The sequence below is a fragment of the Ranitomeya variabilis genome, chromosome 4 (genome assembly GCF_051348905.1).
Source record: "Ranitomeya variabilis isolate aRanVar5 chromosome 4, aRanVar5.hap1, whole genome shotgun sequence".
In the NCBI taxonomy this organism is placed as follows: domain Eukaryota; kingdom Metazoa; phylum Chordata; class Amphibia; order Anura; family Dendrobatidae; genus Ranitomeya; species Ranitomeya variabilis.
Window position 1 is genome coordinate 254,198,245 of NC_135235.1, and position 23,379 is coordinate 254,221,623.

Sequence of the window (23,379 nt, forward strand, 5' to 3'; positions counted from 1 at the left end):
GACCGTCCAGGAACATGGTCTGATCATACCACATCTCCTGGGCAGGGGAGGATGCAAAATAGTTTACAGACAGGACAGGACACGATCACAAATGATTCTTTTTGTGAGATATAACATTTCCCTGACTGTTTAAACAACAGTGTACCTCAAAGAAAGAATCATTTGTGATCCCGTGCTGTCCTGTCTGTATAATATTTTGCGCCCTCCTCTGCCCAGGAGATGTGGTATGATCAGACCATGTTCCTGCACGGTCAGACACGACCATTACACAGTACAGCAGGGGACATTTATAAGATTATCTCCGCACAGGAACATTTGTTTTAATCACATCCTATTGTGGAAATTATTATTATTCCAAGATCTAGTGATTAAAATTAACTTTTGTTTGCTGGAAAACCCCTTTAAGTGGATAACCTGAAAATATTCAGCAGACCCTGACTGTATAATGTCTGTACATTGTAATTAGTGATGGTTTTATAGATTTCCAGACAATGTCATGTCAGGAGAAACACAGTAATCTGCAGCCGGCTCCGCGGTGGCGTAACCACAGATAACATGTACTGTATATGTAAAATATGACGATAAACGCTGCAGAATTGAACGTTGCATGCATGTTTGGATATCTCGCGTGTCGCCGCTCCTAATCTCTGATCTCTGCTTCTCAGGAGGCGCACTTTACCAACCAGTTGCAATGGTAACATCCCAGGGACAAGTAGTAACACAAGCTATCCCACAAGGAGCCATCCAGATCCAAAATGCACAGGTAAATTAAGAACAAAAGCATGCCCTATGTCTAATGGGTAATGAATTGTGACCGTCCGCGACATCTTGTGACTGTAGGATAAGATGAGGATGATGTTTTAGTTCCCCGTATCACATACTCTGCTGCGCCTTTGCGTGCATTAAACAAAAGCTGCAACAAAAAGGTGCAAAGATATTGATCCTAAAAAGCAAACCTTGATATTTATATGTAATTGCACATTTGCAAACACTTTGTATTACTCTATTGCATTTTAACTTAAAAAAGTACTGTTTTGTGTACACAGCTCCAATGCAGACACATCGTGTAGTCTGTGTCACTTGCTCGCTGCATGCACTTCATGATGTCTTGAATTCGTACCATTAAACAAAGGGTTTATCCAGCCTTGTCCATAGCCATACATAAATAAACTGGTATTCTGTCGGAGGTTCCTATAGAACAGTGTTAGAACAGTGTTCCCCAACTCCGGTCCTCAAGAGCCACCAACAGGTCATGTTTTCAGGATTTCCTTGGAATTCCTGCCTGTGCAGGTGATGCAATTATCACCTGTGCAATACTAAGGAAATCCTGAAAACATGACCTGTTGGTGGCTCTTGAGGACTGGAGTTGGGGAACACTGCTATAGAATCTTGTTGATAAAAGTTTGGGTAACACTAGAGGACAATAAGAAGCGAACACCTCTAGGCAGATGCCCCTTTTGCCCTCCATGTAATGGTGCGATTGGTACATGAGATTTATTGCCCCTTTCTCCCTTGTAAGGAGACGTGATCGGTGTCGCTTCGTACTGCAGGATCTGCTGCACCGCATGGGGCAATCTGCAGCTTGAAATTAAATGGTGGAATCTCCCTTTAAGGCAACATTGGCGGGTTCGGAGCCGTCAGCCGCGTGCAGTTTCCTGGTGTTACTGTAGATCTTATTTCCATCATCGTATAGTCCCTGCGCCTGTCACAAAAATTGTCAAACAATGCACAATGATGATGGGAACATCCAAGCTCCACAGAGACCCCCAGTAAAATGTGAGCTGCTCGCCGAGTCTCCGGGGCCGTCCCCAGGCACTCGGTAAAGAGCCAGAAGCTTATTTGCAGCTGCTCTTTGGTGGAGAAAGGCACTCTTAGAATTGGCGGCCTGTGTTTCACCTCTGCAAGAAATTGAATGATGGATGAACAGCTATAAAAATGTCTGCAATGCCGGCTTTGTTTATGTCCATAACTGCGCTTGATGGACTGATGAAATCCATTCATAAATGAAACTGCAGGACGGCAAAGTGCGGCTCAGGAGACAAAAGTTTTTCTTCAGATAAATCACATTTTTATAAAAAAAAATAAAAAGTTTTCATTGTTCTCTGGGAGAAGTAATGAAGGAGATGAACTTGTATCAGTGTCCCTAGAGGAGAGCAGGGTGTAAGACAGATGTGGTCCCGTTACCTACTGAGCAGAGGACGGGCACACGGATGTCTAGAGACTTAATGAGAAGTCATGTCCCTCTATCAGGACGGGATGGTTGGGTCGGTAATCAGACTTTCTACACATCAGTGAGTAGCCTGGAAGGAGTCCACAGATGGTGGCCCCAGGTGCCAAACTTTTAGGCGTGGACTAGGGCTAAGGTAATATAAACACATTCAAGGATAAGCTGAACACCTCTGTCCCTTGGTTTGAGTAATTGGTGGTGGTTCGATTCGGATTCCACTGATCAATAATACCAGCAAGGGGCTACGAGATATCAGAAGCAGACCTAGGGACGGCCGTAACGTTGTGTATTATGGCTCTGCGCTATAAGATGTCTGATTGTAACCCTTCACGGCCCTTTCCACACTACACACATTTACCCCTTGTTAGATGATGAACGTATGATGCCGGGACCCCCTGATCCTGAAAACTTGGGCTCCTAGACTCTGTGTGCTCTTACTTGACCACTGCTCCATTCGCTTCTATGGGACTGACGGAGATGCTGCAATCATACGTACTATAGCCATTTGGGTTTTTTTCATCACTGCATTTCGAGACTCACAACTTTTTATGTACTTGGCGGTACGTGACCCCATTTTGGGGGATTGTAATGTACTGAACATTGTTTTTATAGGGAGACAAGTGAAAAACAAACACAAATCCGCCATTGTGTTTTAGGTTTTTCTGCAATTATGTTATTGAGATTGTCATTTTTTCATGTTGCACACTATGTCGTCTCTTGGACTTGCACTTCTTTTTTTTTTTGAGGGACAAGAGGTACTTTTCTTTTTTCGGGTTAGATGGGAGTTACTGATCATTTTTTACTACATTTTTATGGATGTGGTGGGGCAGGTGGTTTATTTAAAAAAAAAAAAAAAAAAAAAAAAAAGCTGTTCCGCTAACTTTTTTTTTTTTTTTTTTTCCATTAATTTTGAGTTTGTTTTATCTTTATGGATTGGTAGGGATGTGGCGATGCTGATTTTCTGTATTTTTCTAGTACTTGACAGTTTAATTGCTCAGTGCTTGACTAGACAGTCCGGTGTCTGTAGATCAGCGTATTCTGTAATGGGCACAGGCGGAGCGCCATCACGCTGCTGGACCAGCAATAGGTGACACATGAAGCCTTCTCACTGGGTGACTGTTTAGATGCTGCGGATGCTATTGGCCACAGCATCTGAGAGGTTAAACAATCGGGATCACAGCTATCTCCAATCCTGAACTCTACACCTGGGTGTCAGCGGTAATAAAGAGCTGATACCTGAGGAGGACCGTGCAGGCTCAGCTCCTGGTCCTTCATCACTCCACATGCCATTTGTCTCATAGCAGGATCATGGTGAATGTCCTGCAGATGACTCCAAGGGTTAAAGTGCTCTCACACATGACACCGGTGAAGGACAGCTATTTTGCATACTTTTTTTCCCAGTATGCATTGCCCCCAAAGACTCAGTGCCAGCTGGATCTACCAAGAGGGAACCTGTCATGAGTCTGGCCGGATCCCTGAGTCCTGATGGTAGCATCGGCAGGGAAGCTAAATGATGTTTTCTTCCATGAGGTCGGGGGAGAAAAGATCCCTGTGAGATGATCCGCTGAAGGGCACGTTCATATGCAGAGTTATCGCGCTGCGTCATTAATGTTTGCAATGCATATTTTAATTTTCACCTTCCAGATTCTGTTTGCTAAGCTGCAGGAAATTAACCACGCTTCCAAGGAATTTAATTTGTATCCAATTACAAAAAGACCGAACATGTAGTGAGATGCCCCAAAGCCGACGCTGGCGATGATTTAGCTGTAGAAGAGAACATGTCAAAAATCATCTAACGTTCACTGCAGATTCGGCCTGTCTGCAGTGACATCGACGTGAGCTCAGTATTCACCATCGTGTCTGCAAAGTCTCCCGAAGTCACTGACAATTGTGCCGTGCAGAAGAGGCTATGGACAGTGTCAAGCAATGAAACTACAGGCTGTGTCATCCAGACATCCATAAAATGTGTGACTGCACCAGACGAGCTCTAAAATCCATCACTATGAAGAGACACAATATATCCCTGCCGGTACAATCACAGGCAACATAGCGGTGCTGTTACTCTACAGCAGCAAAGACTATGGAAGTGCAATATCCAAAACAAACCGATAGCAACTAAAACGTGAGGAGCTTCAAAAGTGCAACGCCAAAGACCACAGCCACTACCCGTGTAATAACGATGTAGTCAACAAAAAAACCTGTATACGGGGAGCTCCCCCTAGTGGTGGCTGCAGACAGGATCTTATGTATCTCTGTATACATGGAGCTCCCCCTAGTGGTGGCTGCAGACAGGATCTTATCATGTATATCTGTATACAGGGAGCTCCCCCTAGTGGTGGCTGCAGACAGGATCTTATCATGTATCTCTGTATACAGGGAGCTCCCCCTAGTGGTGGCTGCAGACAGGATCTTATCATGTATCTCTGTATTCGGGGAGCTCCCCCTAGTGGTGGCTGCAGACAGGATCTTATCATATATCTCTGTTTACGGGGAGCTCCCCCTAGTGGTGGCTGCAGACAGGATCTTATGTATCTCTGTATACAGGGAGCTCCCCCTAGTGGTGACTGCAGACAGGATCTTATGTATCTCTGTATACAGGGAGCTCCCCCTAGTGGTGGCTGCAGACAGGATCTTATCATGTATTTCTGTATACAGGGAGCTCCCCCTAGTGGTGACTGCAGACAGGATCTTATCATGTATCTCTGCATACAGGACGATCCCCCTACTAGGGACTGCAGAAAGGATCTTATCATGTATCTCTGTATACAGGGAGCCCCCCCAGTGGTGGCTGCAGACAGGATCTTATCATGTTTCTCTATATACAGGGAGCTCCCCCTAGTGGTGGCTGCAGACAGGATCTTACCATGTATCTCTGTATACAGGAGCTCCCCCCAGTGGTGGCTGCAGACAGGATCTTATCATGTATCTATGTATACAGGGTGCTCCCCCTAGTGGTGGCTGCAGATAGGATGTTATCATGTATCTCTGTATACAGGGAGCTCCCCCTAGTGGTGGCTGCAGACAGGATCTTATGTATCTCTGTATACAGGGAGCTCCCCCTAGTGGTGACTGCAGAGAAGATCTTATCATGGATATCTGTATACAGGGAGCTCCCCCTAGTGGTGGCTGCAGACAGGATCTTATCATGTATCTCTGTATACAGGGAGCTTCCCCTAGTGGTGGCTGCAGACAGGATCTTATCATGTATCTCTGTATTCGGGGAGCTCCCCCTAGTGGTGGCTGCAGACAGGATCTTATCATATATCTCTGTATACGGGGAGCTCCCCCTAGTGGTGGCTGCAGACAGGGTCATATCATGTACTGTATCTCTGTATAGAGGGAGCTCCCCCTAGTGGTGGCTGCAGACAGGATCTTATCCTGTATCTCTGTATACAGGGAGCTCCCCCTAGTGGTGGCTGCAGACAGGATCTTATGTATATCTGTATACAGGGAGCTCCCCCTAGTGGTGACTGCAGACAGGATCTTATCATGTATCTCTGTATACGGGGAGCTCCCCCTAGTGGTGGCTGCAGACAGGATCTTATCATGTATATCTGTATACAGGGAGCTCCCCCTAGTGGTGGCTGCAGACAGGATCTTATCATGTATCTCTGTATACAGGGAGCTCCCCCTAGTGGTGGCTGCAGACAGGATCTTATCATGTATCTCTGTATTCGGGAAGCTCCCCCTAGTGGTGGCTGCAGACAGGATCTTATCATATATCTCTGTATACGGGGAGCTCCCCCTAGTGGTGGCTGCAGACAGGGTCATATCATGTATCTCTGTATAGAGGGAGCTCCCCCTAGCGGTGGCTGCAGACAGGATATTATGTATCTCTGTATACAGGGAGCTCCCCCTAGTGGTGACTGCAGACAGGATCTTATGTATCTCTGTATACAGGGAGCTCCCCCTAGTGGTGGCTGCAGACAGGATCTTATCATGTATCTCTGTATACAGGGAGCTCCCCCTAGTGGTGACTGCAGACAGGATCTTATCATGTATCTCTGTATACAGGGAGCCCCTCCAGTGGTAGCTGCAGACAGGATCTTATCATGTTTCTCTGTATACAGGGAGCTCCCCCTAGTGGTGACTGCAGACAGGATCTTATCATGTATCTCTGTATACAGGGAGCCCCTCCAGTGGTAGCTGCAGACAGGATCTTATCATGTTTCTCTGTATACAGGGAGCTCCCCCTAGTGGTGGCTGCAGACAGAATCTTATCATGTATCTCTGCATACAGGACGATCCCCCTAGTGGTGGCTGCAGACAGAATCTTATCATGTATCTCTGTATACAGGACGATCCCCCTACTGGTGACTGCAGAAATGATCTTATCATGTATCTCTGTATACAGGGAGCCCCTCCAGTGGTAGCTGCAGACAGGATCTTATCATGTTTCTCTGTATACAGGGAGCTCCCCCTAGTGGTGGCTGCAGACAGGATCTTATCATGTATCTCTGTATACAGGGAGCTCCCCCTAGTGGTGGCTGCAGACAGGATCTTACCATGTATCTCTGTATACAGGGAGCTCCCCCCAGTGGTGGCTGCAGACAGGATCTTATGTATCTCTGTATACAGGGAGCTCCCCCTAGTGGTGACTGCAGAGAGGATCTTCTGTATTAGAGAGGACTTTGAACCCGGCTTTCTAATAGAGAACACAGGAGTCCTTGGCTGAGAGTTCCTGTATATGGAGGAGTCAGGAGAGATAACGGCCCTCTGATGTGTGTGGGGCCCTTAAGGTTAAACTTCCTATTAGTTGGCTTAATCTGTGCCAGAAATGTGCAGCAAAGCTGTGGCGCCTTTTCTGGCACACGTTATGCCCAGATTGTAGCACATTTTTGCATCGTTCCCTTTTTATCCTCTTTCTCTGCAGGACGAGCGTCTTGACCCCACAGCGGGTGATGCCAGTAATTCAGTTCCCTCCATGATGGTCCTAGAAGCTGTTGCAACCACCTATGAGTAGTATAGTGTCTGTGATAAGTAGTGCCCATAGTGTTAGGAAATGCTGGGAGTTGTAGTGTCATCACAGTAGGATTGTATAACCTGTTATGTGGGTATTTGCAGATTGTGGGTTTTCTTCTGGATGTGAAGGAGTCATTGGTGGTCGGACCCCCACATCCCATTCATATATATGTGATCACACGGACCGGCCTTCCTCACTTCCCGTCCACCGTCACCAAGGAAACCAGGATGCTATTGTGAGCTGGGGTGATCAGAACGTGGTCGTCATGACAACGCGTACTGCCTTTTTGAGCCTGACTTCCTGAGAAGAAAGAGCAGCTTAGAAGATAAAGTCTGAGAGCGGCGACAAAACCATCAGCATCCGGGAAACACAGTCCCAAGGGTGCATGGAAAAGATGCCGAGAACCGAAAACCTGGAACGGCTGCACAAATGGCATCAATGCACTCCCATCAACCTGCACAGCGAGAAACGACGTCACGAGGACCAAGTGTATATGATGTGTACACCCCGACGCATAGCTACAGCTTCCTCTCATTACTCGTGGTGGTCCGTCACTGCAGGGCCAAACACCGGGGGCACGACACCCCATAAGGGAAGATCAGGTCAGGAAGGTTCTACACATAAAAGCATCTACCGAACACTGACCGCAGGCGTATCGGGCATGGACAGGTGGAAAGACACAATAACTTTGTGCCCAGAAATGTTTTCTTACTGGCATCACATTTCTGAAGTGTTTTAGACACTTTTAATTGTTTATTTTATGCACTTATATAGCGCCATTAATTCCGCACCGCTTTACAGACATCGTCATCGCTGTTCACAATCTACATTCCCTATCCGTCTATGGAGTGTGGGAGGAAACCGGAGGACATGGAAGAAACCCACAGAAACATGGGGAGAACATACAAACTCCTTGCAGAAGTTGTCATCAGTGGGATTTGAACCCAGGACTCCAGTGCTGCATAGCAACAGTGCTAACCACTGACCCACCATACAGTGCTGACCACTGAGCCACTATCCACAGTGCTAAATCTGGAGCTTTTTAGGACTATCTTATCCACATTTGCACTGTGTAAGCTCGGACTGGCCCACTGCTGAACAGGAGAATCCCCTGGTAGGCCACCCCTGTGTTGGAGTGCTAATGAGCAGTTCTATTAGACTTGATTCACAATTTGCAGAAAAATGTATAGTTTAATGAATGATTACACTACACAAGTCAGCCAAGTTAATATAACAGAAAAGCTAAAGTAAATTTGTGCTCTGGGTTCAGGTTATTTTTGCATGTAGCTGAACAGTGGGCCCGAAGAATAAATGCACTGGCGGGCCTTTGCCGCCCCACTGACGCTTTGTGTAAGAGTTAGACTGTAATGATAAATCTGCCCCAACGCGTCTGCATGACCGACCTGAACTTCGTCAGGTCTCTGACAGCCATCCTTTGTATATGGATAAGGCCAGAAAAAGAACTGGAGGCTTCTTACCCACCGATTCTCTGGTTCCACTGCACTTGTCTACCGGCTTCTACTTCCCTCTTGTACTGTGTGTGACCACTGCAGCCAATCACTGGTGGCGGCAGTCACTTGTCTGTACTACCAGGAAAGGATGTACAAGGCTGAGTATGGAGTCTTACTGGCAATGCTCCCAGGGAGGAAGAAAGCATTCTCTTGTAAGAGAAGAGTCGCCGCACCACGACTCTGACACCACCCGTCTCTCCATCCAGGCACGGGACAGCGAGTCCTGAATACCCCCAGTCTCAGACCCTAAAAGTCAGCAAAATAAGGGTCAGATGCACAATCGTCCGGCTGTCAGACCTCACCCAGGGTCACCCAGTGACACATTCGTCACCTCCTGTCTGTTCGTATGTGTGAAAGCGGAGGAAGATTCATATTCTGCTTTTCTTTTACTTTAAATACACAAATAATCTCCCCCCACCTGACTGTGGCCGCCAGCGACATCTACCCTGGTTCACGTCTTGTGGCAATAAATGAGCAGTAGTTGAAATTTCAGAATTCAAGGATCATCATTATTCACCGTTTTCCTGGGTTATTATAGCTAGGATGGATCATCAGAAGCAGATTGGTGGGGGTCCAAGACCCAGCTCCGGCATCACCAATCTGGACCACCACAGTGCCATGCACCGTGTAGTGTCCGTCCTCGGTACTGCAGCTCAGATTTCCATTGACTTCAGTAGGAGCTGCAGTACTGAGAACGGCCACTACCCAGTGTATGGCGCTGTGCACATCTACGTGGAGCTTGATGGCTGGAGTGCCGGAGCTTGATGGCTGGAGTGCCGGAGCTTGATGGCTGGAGTGCCGGAGCTTGATGGCTGGAGTGCCGGAGCTTGATGGCTGGAGTGCCGGAGCTTGATGGCTAGAGTGCCGGAGCTTGATGGCTAGAGTGCCGGAGCTTGATGGCTAGAGTGCCGGAGCTTGATGGCTAGAGTGCCGGAGCTTGATGGCTAGAGTGCCGGAGCTTGATGGCTGGAGTGCCGGAGCTTGATGGCTGGAGTGCCGGAGCTTGATGGCTAGAGTGCCGGAGCTTGATGGCTGGAGTGCCGGAGCTTGATGGCTGGAGTGCCGGAGCTTGATGGCTGGAGTGCCGGAGCTTGATGGCTGGAGTGCCGGAGCTTGATGGCTGGAGTGCCGGAGCTTGATGGCTGGAGTGCCGGAGCTGATGGCTGGAGTGCCGGAGGACTGCATTCTGATAGTGATGACCTGTCCTAAAGATAAATCACTACTATAGGCCGGGAAAACATCTGGGAAGAAAAACTCCAATTTTTAAGAGCAATTTACTGTTACAACATCAAATGTTGAGGAACGATGTAAATGTCGCTCTTGTATCAGTGATCGACAACCTGCAGCTCTTGCAAAACTACAACTCGTGACAGCTGCAATCAGCAGTGGAGCCATGCTGGGAGTTGTAGTTTGGGAGTAATTGGGGATCGCAGACTTATATAGAGTTTTATTTTGCTTTTTTTTGTGTAAAGTCACTATAGATTCAGTATTTTGCCGGTGTAAGAGCTCTGACACAAGATCTGATGTCTGACAACGGGGCGGAGCTAAACTTTTGTTAGTTTCCAGTGGCAATTAGCAGAACATAGTAAATTAATAAACAAACTCACTTTCAAGGGGGAAAAATAAACTTCAAAATTAGAATATAATCCTTCATAATAATATTTCCAAAGTTTATCAACTTTTCAGGCAAGTGAAAATATAAAGGGTTAAAAAAATGACTCTTTTTTTTTTTTTCCTGTTGGTGGGATCGGGGGTAAGTGGTTGAGCTCGGCCTCCACTCCATTGACTATGGGAATGCAGACATTGCGGCTTTCTCCGGCAGTCCCATTGACCATGAATGGAGCCGATCCTGGCACCTCCACTCCAGCCATGAGGGCTGGCAGGTCTCCATTGCAGGGTGGTCAGATCCCATTAAGTTCTATGCTATGGATATGTAACTTTATGGAATAACCCTTTACATTCTGCTGAGGATGTCGCCTCCTGCCTTTATCTGTAGTAGTTCTGCTTTCTGCTCGTCTTTTTGTGTGTGTTTGTCATCTTTTTGCCTTATTTCTTAAGAAAAGGACGTTCTTACATTGTTTTCTTCAGGGGGCGATGAATCTGATGGATATAAAGCACATTTCATACTCAGGCTTCTCTGCTGTCTCACAGGTCAATCTGGAACTGACCTCTCTGCTTGACGGGGAAGATAAAAAGTCTAAAAACAAGCGCGGAGTCCTCCCGAAGCACGCCACCAACATAATGCGCTCGTGGCTTTTCCAGCACCTAATGGTAAGAGCCACTAAAACGTACAGCCGGCCCATAATGAGGGGGAACGTGGCCCCTAATCTCCAGATTGCAGTGGAGATACTGGTCATATACTGGGAGGATAATGGTGGATATTAATGTAACAGAGTATAAGGGGGATAGTAACACAAGAATGTAAGCACATTGCATCCTGGCACTGTGGTCATGCGGCGTATATGGGATAGAACAGCATGGTAAATTAGGGAAGACCAGTAGTTTCTAGTTCAACCCTAAATTCTTTGGTGATGTTTTTGGGTATTTCATAAGGACATTTCTGGCCTTGTGTGCAGCGAGCTTACCACTTCTATTAAATTTACCAATCTCCAGAAAGGGCGTTTTATAGGTTGGTTTAGAAGTTAGTACTACTATTCAAAATCCCCTTTTATGCGGCCACCACTAGGGGGAGCTCTGTATAACTCTGTATGCATTGAGCTCCCTCTAGTGGCGACTGAAGGCAGAAAAGCTTTTGGAACCATTACTTCCAGATCTACTGCAAAAAAAAAATGGAAAAATCACAGACCAGGAAGATGACAAATTAAAGCGGAAATTACACAGAACCGGTGGAGAAGCGCCGATGCTGATTCAGCTCCATGATTTGCTTTGTGATTCGTGGTTTGGGGGTGAAGGGCCATAATTCCGGCTCCGCCGCGCTGCAGTCTCGTTTTTCTCTACAACTTTCAGTAAAGAATAGATGTGATGTAGAAGCCACTGGTGCATTTAAGGACGAGTTTATGTGAAGAGCAGAGTAATGAAATCTTAAATGTCACTGAACCTTTAATATTCATTAGCCCGGTGCTGACCCGGTGGCTGAGCGGATAATGGCCTCCCATGTTTCCTTCTGTCCTCCCAACTCGTCTCCTCATACCTGCAATGTCCAGGGGGGCAGAGAACAGAATTCACCTTTATCAAATTAAACTTTTATGTAAAGAACACCCATCTGTGAAATCTCTGCAGTACGGCTACTGCTCTGGTCACACCTAGGATTTCAGGACTGATGCAAATAGCACTAGACAGACCCTAAAGATGAGGAGATGGGGGTCTTTCTGATTAGACAGACCCTAAAAGATGAGGAGATGGCGGTCTTTCTGATTATACAGACCCTATAGACGAGGAGATGGGGGTCTGTCTGATTAGACAGACCCTAAAGATGAGATGGAGGTCTTTCTGATTAGACAGACCCTAAAGACGAGGAGATGGGGGTCTTTCTGATTAGACAGACCCTATAGACGAGGAGATGGGGGTCTGTCTGATTAGACAGACCCTAAAGACGAGGAGATGGGGGTCTTTCTGATTAGACAGACCCTAAAGACGAGGAGATGGGGGTCTTTCTGATTTTACAGCAAACTGAATGTGATTTCTAAAATCTCATTCACACTGTACATATTTTTTACGCATATTAATTCTTTCAGTGTTTTTACTGCAATTTTTCCCAGTTAAGATCAAAATAGCACCAAAATCCAGACATATTTCCCGGCATTTTTATGTGGGGGAAAAAAGGGTGAAAAACACGACAATACTCAGTTGTTTGTTTTATTTTTCTCTTTGCGCTAAACAATTTTTATTTCATTGGAGAAAAACATCAGTTTAAAATTGATGAAAGACTTGTTAGGATGCCTTTTGTTTTTTTTAAAGCACACCAAATAATCAAGGAAAAATGCGCCGTGTGAATGCGATTTTAGAAATCTAATTAATGTATGCCGGACCCGATTCATGAAGAACTGGAACTTTGTACAGGAATAAGATGCACCTAATTCAGTAAGCGGTGACGCCTCCGTGCCCTCACCAGAAATGTTACTCTAGTCAGTAAGTTACCCCACAACTATTGATGAATGTTGAGTTTTTAGGGCGGCTTCCCGTCGCCTTGTCTCGCCCATGTCCCACACACTTCAGCGCAGCTGGCTGAACACGAAAAAAAAATCACAAAATGTTGGTGCAACTTTTTAAAGTGTTTTACGTTAGAGATGTGCCCAAAAGTGATTGAATCGGGGACATCATTTATTTTTACGCACAAATGAAGTGCAGGGAAAACAGATGTGAACACGCACTAGAGGTTTGTTACAGTTTCCGCTACTGTCCACAATCCTCTCTGAGACTCCATGTTGATACAATGTATCAGTAAGTACAAGTACAGTAAATGTTTCAACCATGACAGGTGAGCTATCTGCTGTTGCTGTCTGTAGCTCACAGAGGATTGTTGAGCCAGGATCCAATATAACAAACCCTCAGCTGTGTGAAGTAATAGGCCTGAATGCAAACTGTGGCTGTTTCCTCACCATTTGAGCCGCCTGACGAGTAGCTGATGCCCTGACAGAAGAGATGTGGATGGCTCAGGGTATCGAGGTGACACTGCTGCCTGTAGGCACCTATAATACAGGGGCGCCGCTGCCTGTAGGCACCTATAATACAGGGGCTCCGCTGCCCGTAGGCACCTATAATACGGGGGGCGCCGCTGCCTGTAGGCACCTGTAATATGGGGGCTCCCCTGCCTGTAGGCACCTATAATACGGGGCTCCGCTGCCTGTAGGCACCTGTAATACGAGGGCGCCGCTGCATGTAGGCACCTGTAATACGGGGGCTCTGCTGCCTGTAGGCACCTGTAATACGGGGGCTCCGCTGCCCATAGGCACCTATAATATGGGGGTGCCACTGCCCATAGGCACCTGTAATACGGGGGCTCCGCTGCCCGTAGGCACCTGTAATATGGGGTCTCTGCTGCCCATAGGCACCTGTAATATGGGGGCGCCTCTGCCTGTAGGCACTTGTAATACAAGGGTTCCACTGCCCCTAGGCGCCTGTAGTATGGGGGCTCCGCTGTCTGTAGGTACCTGTAAGATGGGGTGCACCGCTGCCTGTAGGCACCTGTAAGATGGGGTGCACCGCTGCCTATAGGCACCTGTAATATGGGGGCACCGCTGCCTGTAGGCATCTGTATCATGGGGGTGCTGTGTGATACGAGCAACTGATGACTGCACAGAAGAGCGATCATTGGGATTTGGATGGATGTAAATTTGGACTCTGCTGACATCTAGTGCCCATTGTGGAGATTACACTTTGTCACTGCACCATGTGGCTGTCATGGTCTTTGTACACGGGTTCTGTACCCCATACTTTTTTACCCGGGAGCATTGCCACCTATAGACTCTCTACCGCATCCGTACATCCGTACTCCACCATTCTGCTTTCTGGTCGGGCCCATATTCATATCATTATTTGGTCTATGTTTGGTTTCTGTCACTGTTGTTCCAGTTTTGGGTTGTAAACATTTCTGTTTTTTTTTACTGCTCTTGTGATTCTAGTCGAGAATGTGATCAGTGCAGCAGAAATAACTGGAAAATCTGCAAAATAATGAAATAAAACCTTAAAGATTATTCTCCTTTGTTATCATTTCCCATGATGCTTCAGTCCAAGATGCCATAATTAAATATTTTTTAGCAGGAGCTTATTACAGTAATTGAGATTTGTGCAGGGAAAGAAAGCCGAGTCTGACCTGTCCTCACCGTCCACAAGTGGCCCAAGTTCTCCTTTAGACCCTGTCTGCCTCGGCTCTGTTCATATTTAGGGGGGGTTCTTGTTCTGTGTCCATAAATCTGAATCGCCAAGTAGTAAAATATTCTGCAGATTTCTAATACTTTGTGTCTCACGGTCTCTGCTTGATGGAGAATAGAAACTTTCCATGGCAGAACCTGAATCTGGATGTGGCCCTTGGACTTCGTGCCCAGTTCTGATCGCGGTGATGTGCACCTGTATGTATCTCATCCTCTCAGGACAAGGTTTCTATTCACTGATTGCAGAGATGTTTACAAATGTAAAGCATTTCATACAAGAATTAGGAGCAATGTTCAGGACTGTATTATTGATGAGGAGCCTTAGGATAGGCCATCTATAGGAGATTGTTGGCAGACCCCCTCCAGCAATCACTTGATTAAAGGGGCTGTGGACCGTGAATCCTGCTGCAGCAGCTCACTCATTTTTTTCCTATAGATTGGACTTGAATTTTAAAGTCCTGGAAAAACATTTTATATGAAGTGTGAAACCAATTCCCAGAGTGTTACAGTAGGGTGAGGTTCCTGTATACCCTTATTATTGGTGCTGCCTGTCTCTGTACCCCATTACTGTCACTATAACTGATGTGTGATGTTTCTTTCAGCACCCGTACCCAACAGAGGACGAGAAGAGGCAGATCGCGGCACAGACAAACCTCACACTATTGCAAGTCAACAACTGGTAAGTGACTCTTGCTGCGTGGCAACAAAACCACCAGCCGGACCCTGCGATCTGCCCCTTCTGGGAGCGTTCATCCACGCAGATATTCCTTCCATTTGGTGAGAATGTTGTCAGGAGCAGAAACGGGAAAATCTCTGCAGCAAAATCAAATATTGCTTTGTAAAGATTAAAATCCATGTGCGTCCAATCTGCTGCAGAAATCACACCACATGTGAATGGAGACTTATAAACTCCACTCGCATTTAGGGTATGTGCACACGGTGTGGTTTCGTGTGCGGATTTTTCCACACAGATTTAGAAAAATCCGCAGGTAAAACACACTGCGTTTTACCTGTGGATTACCCGCGGGATTTACTGTGGATTTCCAGCATTCTTTGTGGGGATTTCACCTGCATTTTAACACCTGCGGTTTCCTATTGAGGAACAGGTGTAAAACCCTGCGGAATCCGCACACAGAATTGACATGCTGCAGAAAATAAACCGCAGCGTTTCTACGCGGTATTTTCCGCAGCATGTGCACTGCGGATTTGGTTTTCTGTAGGTTTACATGGTAATGTAAACTGGATGGAAAACTGCTGCGAATCCGTAGCGTCCAATCTGCTGCGGATCCGCAGGAAAATCCGCACCGTGTGCACATAGCCTTATTGTACTGGATTTTGCAGATTTTCAGTGTAGATTCTGCACCAAAAGTTTGCGTTGTGACTGAGCGCCACATTGGATTTCTTGTTACAGTTTGTGACTCCACTTAGATTTGTTCTGTGATCAATGATCAATTTACCCACCGGCAGAACCAGTGTATGGAATATAGAATGTGATTATCCCAGAGGCGGCGCTGAGATAACAGTAACAATAGGTTTATGCACAGATTCTATGGAGTTTATTGCTGCCTATGCATGTGTCCATGTAGTCCCGCACCGCAGGAACCTGGGTTACTAAAGTCAATGTTCATTTGTGAGATGTGACACATTCATTTTTTTTTTTTTTAAATAAATCAGGTCTGATAAGAGTAAAATGTGTAAAATGATTAGACATATTCCTGAAGTGGTAAATCTGTTGTTGCTCTGGTGCTTCCTGTAGTTTTCTGCACCGATGGCTGCTTCAGTGACTGTCGCAGCCATGTGGGTAGTTGAGGATGTCCTTGCAGGATATATTATCAGGGAGCACCATTACAGCAGTGAATTTATCACATAGGGAAACAAATGTTTAATTATTTTATCTTTGTTTTTCCCCTGGGCACTTTTTTTTTTTTTAAAGAAAACAATTAAAAAAAATAGTCTGTTCACACAGTGTAGGGGGTTGTTACAATGTATCACTGCACATCATCACCCCCAGAGTATAAGCCAGATAACATCCAGAGGCTGAAAACCTATGTAAAAAGGAATGTTTTTATTTATTAAAAGAAATCGGATATCTTGAAGAAAAAAATTGTAAAGAATTGTTATAAAATTGCAGAACGCTTCATTTTAGTCTTTTGCATCTAGTAATAGAAAATAGAAGGGCTCCCTCTGGTGTTAGAATTACAAGCCCGGGTTGTTTTCTTCCTCCCATCATTACTCACCTTCTTGATTTTGTAGGTTCATTAATGCCAGGAGACGCATCCTGCAGCCAATGTTAGATGCCAGTAATCCAGACCCTGCACCAAAAGCAAAGAAGATAAAGTCTCAGCACCGGCCAACCCAGCGATTCTGGCCCAACTCAATAGCAGCCGGAGTGTTGCAGCAACAAGGTGTGTTACCTGGGACTAACCCTGATGGCGAGTGCTGGAGTCGTAGACTGCAGGGTAAAGCTCCGCATTTATCAGACACTACTACGGTCTGTGATTTATATGGAAGCAGACCTTCTTGGTGATGAGGTAGTGACATCAGATCATTGCATTCACCCAGAAGATGCCACATGGCCTCTCAGAGCTTTTCTTCTCAACTTGTAGGGCGGACATAGGAGCGAGAGAAGCTGAAATGTCACAGTATGAGGAAATATTCATCTTACTGGTAGTTTTCCCCCTTGGAGCATTGCTGTCTGTCTGTACCCCTTGGTAAACTCCTGAAAGGGCATTTTTCCAATCAATGCACTCCCCAAAAAATATCATTTAAATATATTAAGTCTTAAGTATCCTAACAATGTATCAATAAGAACACCAGCGCGTAAGAAACGAGACATCACAGTCTGCATGAGATGGAAAGGTTACATTTACCGGTCACAGAAAATGGCAACACAAACCAAAGATTTTTTCTGTCATTTATATATTTGTGGGTTGTTTTTTAATTCTTAAAAGTTTGGTGTCATCATAATCGTGTTGAGCTGTTGAATCATGGCTCCAGGTCACCTTTACTGTACAATGAACACTGCAAAAACAACAAATTCCCCACCAAAAATTGTGGAATTGCACATGTTTTTTACCAATTCACCCATTTGAATTTTTTTTTCTAGTTTTTTTAGTACATTACATAAAAAAATGAGAGGGGTCACTGAAAATTACAAATAAACAATGATACGGATTTGGTGACAGAAATAAAGTTATGGTTCTTGGAATAACTTGAGGAAAGAAAATGAAAGCGCAAAAAGAGTCCGGGTCCTGATTGGGTTAACGCCAACTCTTTACATTCTGCTGTTTTCCAGGTTCTGTGAACATCGACAACCTCCAGTCTCTGTCGTCGGATGCTCTGTCCATGCAGCAGGCCTTGATGAGTGCACATGACGACTCACTAGATGGAACAGAAGAGGAGGATGAGGAGGAGGAGATGGAAGAGGATGAACTGGAGGAGGACAGTGAAGATCTCCAGACGACAAACGTCAGCGACCTGGGCTTAGAACAAAGTGACTCCCTGGAGTAGCAAAGTGCTGACCTGCACCCGCAATATTACTAATCCCAGGCTGAGGGTCCATGGATTTGTCATGGCCTCTGGTTTACCTGTCTGTGACTGACTGAAGCCCACGGCCTGCACTTGCTCGGAGTAATGTCTGCCCTCTGCACATTTTGGTGGACCAGAGCCGCCCGTGATGGGACTTCATCTCTCTGCTCCATTAACATAAAGGACGCACAAGCTGAGACTAATTTCTTGTACTGTTGAGACAGAAGGATGTAAACAGTCGTCTCTCCAGGACCCCGTCTGGTGGTGGCCGCTCCCCGCTCCGGCTGTTATTTAAGTGACGGACACATGTTTACAGAGCCACATGTTGTGGCCATATTGGTTTCTGGTTTTGTTTTTTTTTAAAACAAGATGTTTTTAGGTCAATTTTTTTTTTTCTGTATTATTGATACTGAATGCTAATGAAATGTTTTCCCAGTTTTTCTCTCGGAAGACGACTGTATGTATAGATATGCCGGACTGGCACACGTGTATCTATATGTACATGGATAAAACTTTTCATCTCTAGAACAAAAAAACCCTAAGCATTTGTGTGTAAATTCTGGGACCGCACTCCTCCCCGTCCCCCGATCTTTCAGATAACGAACTATTATCAGACTCATCTATTTTGGCAACTAAACTGTTTTATGAAATTTCCATATAAACAGAGTATGACAATTATAGAGCGGCCTGTGGCTTCACATTCTGTACTGCGGCCAGGAACGAGTACACAGGACTGGTGCTGAGTAATGTGGTGCCTGCTGGAGTAAGCAGTGTGCACGAGGAGGGGCGGCTTTACCTGAAATAATGTCCAATATGGACCTGCATGTTGGATTCATGTCTCCCCCATTTTGTGCACAAGTCTTTGGGCTCCATTCATCAAAACCAGGCTTGTTCACACCAGTCTTGCTGGAGACAGTCGCTCCCGATTCTTAAACTTAGTAGCAAAGCCAAAAAAGAGGATTAAAAATCCTCCAAAAATGCAGCTGAAAAAGAGCCTTTTTCAGCTGTATTGCTGGAGGATTTTTAGTCCTCATTTGTGTTTAGTGATAGGACTCGCAAGCATGGAGACCCTTAACGTTGGGTTGGAGCTTGCATAACTTGGCCAAAATATCGACCAGTACCTCACATATTTATGTATTTTGTGCACTTTATTTTTCAGGGTGCAGCCAAGCCCAGCATGTTGGGTCTTGTATACAGGGGTATTCACATGGGATGCACGGAGTGCTGGCCAGCCCGCCTAATCGAATAGTGTGGGCGTGACTAATAGGCTGAGACACTATGCATTACGTACATGTGAACATCGCCCTATACAGGCCTCTATTGTGCAAATGTCTACTAAGCAGTCACCCCCTCCATGAACTGGTAGGTTGTGAGTGGCTGTCTATTTAGTATTCTTGTAACATCTCTGCTTTATGGGTTGGCTGCATCCTGTAGTGCATTTGTTCAGAGACCTGCGCTCCTGATTCTTGAAGACGTGCATGCCTCTTCATGAATCTGGATGGTCGGACAAGGGTTGTGCACCTCCGTACGCTAAGCCAAGCTCCTGACCCTCTTCTCCATAGAAAAAGCTTTAGCCCTGCTATTTTTCTTCCACAACATTGTGCTTTTTGCACGATTATGAATTAAAAAAATATGCATCACTGCTACCCAATGTGAGCTCGGCCTTATAAGCGCAGGGAAGGCATACCTCACATTCACTAACTCCCAATGAGGACAGCGCTATGAGTGCGGGTTTTAGTGTAATGACAGAAAACACGGCCAACGTTCACTACATGGGATTTATTTCATATCATCTATTACATGGCAAGACACATCCTAATACACTACAATGTACAGAGACCTCCACGTGTCAGACGTCGCCCCCTCCTGTCTGTGGATGGTAATACTCGCAGGGACACTCATCGCCCACAGGAAGCCGCCATTAAAGCTATTTGTTGGCAAAAAACATAACTGTTACACACGACCCCAAATCTCTCCATAACGTGTTACACAAACAGGTGAAAATCTCAGCAATATAATGAGGAAAAAAATGCTGATTTGGCCAAAATGGGCAATAAGATACAAGGAGCGGACGCCCAAAACACTGTCACAGGTAAATGCCCTGAAGGTCTTGGCAGCAAGTGGCCACTTACAATACTACAGTTGAGTTATATCACAGGAAATCCAATGTGGATCCATTATCCGCTGCTCCAGGGCGCCATCATTCCTCCACCTCACAGAGTAAGGTACTGGTAGTAAGACGTCATCTTTACTAGTACATAACAAAACTATTGTCCCAATATCCCTCTTTACTGTTGATCATGAGGTAGGTAGAGTTCTACCACAAAGGATCTGTCGACTACTGATTTCCAGCAGGGGGCAGAAATTTTGGTAGAAGACTAACCAAAGCGCTCATGGGTAACACAAAATATCAAGGAGATAATCCCATGTTTCTCTGAGCACATGGTGGTTAAATTGATGAGAAAGCAATAGGTAATCAATACCGGCCTGTAACTGATTAATTCAATGCAAATTTATATGTTATGTCATGCAGTCCTGATGTGAATGAATGTTCTCCCTGATCCGCCGTCCGGGTGGCACACGTTAGGTTGGGCAAAGCACTAGAAAAAAAAAAGAAGAAAAGGACAAAGATCATTTCACAGATGCGATGATCAGACAATATTCAGTGGCAGAATTGTCAATGTTCTCTCCAGATGTGGCTTTTAAGAGAAGGCAAGGGGTTAATACGACACACGTGCTAAGCCGGACTGACAGCAGGTGGAAATGATGTGCAAGTCTTATCATTATGGACATTTATCTCCATTACTGTAAGGGTGTGGCTTGTCATAAATACAGCACATAAATTACAAGGACACAAGTCTAAATTAATGCTAATGTAGGGCAGGAGGAGTCATTTAAGTGCCCCTGTGATAAGGATTGTGCTCAGTGACTACAGACAGTGTCAGGTCGGTGCCGTTATACTGATTACACTGATAGCTGGTGATGAAATCCGTCTTGTGGTTGTTGTGGAATCTGTATTTTCAGTTAATGAGATTCTCGTGCTCTGGGGCGGGGCTGTGGGCGGGGCTTCATGTGGTGCTCTGCTTGGGTATTCATAATGAAGACTGCTGACAGATCACTGATCCCTCAGTGACCCGCCCCCAAGTTTACATATTATATTCAGTATGTATTGAAGAAAAAAAATCACATCAGGCAGGCACCGGTGGCAGCGACTACACTGCAGCATGATTGTATCTATACTACGCATTAAATTATTTTATTTAGGGATATACATATATTTTGAAAAAAAAAATGGCGCAGCCATGCCTGCGCAGTAGCATCTCTTGGCGATCTCTAGATGCTACTGCGCAGGCGCCGCTGGTGCCATCTTGGTACAGACAATTTATTTCCTCTATCAAAATGTCGCTGGCAGCGCGTGCACAGCAGCATCTATCGGATTGCTGATGGCCGTGCCTGCGCAGTAGCATCAGCGATCCGACAGATGCTGCTGTGCAGGCGCCATCAGCACCCATTTTGCTAGAGGAAAAAAATTGTCTCTACCAAGATTGCATCGGTGGCACCTGTGCAGTAGAATCCATCAGATCGCCGACAGATGCTACTGCGCAGGAGTGGTTGGCGCCATATTGAGAGATTTTTTTTTCAGAATAAACATATAAATAAAATAATTTAATGCATATTATAGATGCGATCATGCTGCAGCGCAGGTGCCTGCTGAATGTGATGTATATATTTTTGTCTCAATACATTATATTCCGGATGTAAAATAGGGGGCAGGTCACTGAGGGATCGCTGACCTGTAATGAGCCATACAGATGAATAGCTAAGCAGAGCACCATATGAAGACACCCCTCCAAGTAAGGCCGGCCTCACACTCAGCGTATGTAAATACGGTCCGTTTTTTACGGCCGTAATACGCAGAAAAGTCCCCAAAATAGTGATCCGTATGTCATCCGTAGGCAGGGTGTGTCAGCGTATTTTGCGCATGGCATTCTCCGTATGTAATCCGTATGGCATCCGTACTGCGATATTTTCTCGCAGGTTTGCAAAACCGACATCTAATGGATTTATGTGCTCAAATGTTCGTTAAAACATATAATATACAGTATATATATATATATATATGTAATTGAGACACATATATATATATATATTCTGTATTTATATTTAATTCAGCGCGATATATGTGAAAAGCCGGTAATTCAATTGCCGGCTTTTCATTTCTCCTTCCCAAACCTGACATGATATGAGACATGGTTTACATACAGTAAACCATCTCATATCCCCTTTTTTTGCATATTCCACACTACTAATGTTAGTAGTGTGTATGTGCAAAATTTGGGTGCTGTAGCTGCTAAAATAAAGGGTTAAATGGCGGAAAAAATTGGCGTGGGCTCCTGCGCAATTTTCTCCGCCAGAGTGGTAAAGCCAGTGACTGAGTGCAGATATTAATAGCCAGGAGAGGGTCCATGGTTATTGGCCCCCCCCTGGCTACAAACATCTGCCCCCAGCCACCCCAGAAAAGGCACATCTGGAAGATGCGCCTATTCTGGCACTTGGCCACTCTCTTCCCACTCCCGTGTAGCGGTGGGATATGGGGTAATGAAGGGTTAATGCCACCTTGCTATTGTAAGGTGACATTAAGCCAGATTAATAATGGAGAGGCGTCAATTATGTCACCTATCCATTATTAATCCAATTGTATGAAAGGGTTAAAAAAACACACATTATTAAAAAGTATTTTAATGAAATAAACACACAGGTTGTTTTAATATTTTATTGCTCTCTCAATCCACCTGAAGACCCTCGCTCTGCAAAATAATAAACCAACAATATACATACCTTCTGTTGATCTGTCACGTCCCACGAAGTAAATCCATCTGAAGGGGTTAAATCATTTTACAGGCAGGAGCTGTGCTAAAGCACTCGCTCGTGCCTGTAAACCCCGGGTGCTGAAAGGAAAGCTGGGTGATCTGTACTTGCATTGAGTCGCGGTGAGGCGCCCTCTGCTGGATGTCCTCATGAACTGGAGCCTAGGAAAAGTTCCCACGCTCGAGTTCATATGAGTTGACTGACGGTATCAGTGTAATCCGTATAACGGCACTGACCTGACACTGTCTGTAGTCACTGTGCACAATCCTGATCACAGGTATCAGCGTAATCAGTATAACGGCACCTACCTGATACTGTCCATGCCTCCCAACTTTTGAAGATGGGAAAGAGGGACAAAGTTTGCGGCGCAAAGCGCGCCGCGGCAAATTTGAAGCCACACCTCTGACTACACCCATTCATAATTAGTCACACCCATATCCACATCCCAAC

General features: G+C 45.5%; 2 protein-coding genes across 31 annotated transcripts in view; one reads left to right on the forward strand and one right to left on the reverse strand.

Annotated features, from left to right (window-relative positions):
* PKNOX2 (PBX/knotted 1 homeobox 2) overlaps positions 1-18,740 on the forward strand; it is a 369,700-nt gene extending 350,960 nt beyond the window's left edge. For 13 of the 23 annotated variants that reach the window (XM_077249577.1, XM_077249565.1, XM_077249575.1 and 10 more), the window contains 5 exons: positions 666-763; positions 10,790-10,972; positions 15,135-15,211; positions 16,786-16,937; positions 17,828-18,740. In XM_077249577.1, coding sequence (XP_077105692.1) covers positions 666-763; positions 10,790-10,972; positions 15,135-15,211; positions 16,786-16,937; positions 17,828-18,042 — 725 coding nt within the window. In that variant the 3' untranslated portion in view covers positions 18,043-18,740. The remainder of the gene's footprint in view (positions 1-665; positions 764-10,789; positions 10,973-15,134; positions 15,212-16,785; positions 16,938-17,827) is intronic. The other 10 variants (XM_077249579.1, XM_077249584.1, XM_077249581.1 and 7 more) reach the window with 2 other exon arrangements.
* Positions 18,741-19,824: 1,084 nt separating this feature from the next.
* FEZ1 (fasciculation and elongation protein zeta 1) overlaps positions 19,825-23,379 on the reverse strand; it is a 140,201-nt gene continuing 136,646 nt past the window's right edge. For all 8 annotated transcript variants that reach the window (XM_077249596.1, XM_077249591.1, XM_077249590.1 and 5 more), the window contains one exon: positions 19,825-20,660. In XM_077249596.1, coding sequence (XP_077105711.1) covers positions 20,644-20,660 — 17 coding nt within the window. In that variant the 3' untranslated portion in view covers positions 19,825-20,643. The remainder of the gene's footprint in view (positions 20,661-23,379) is intronic.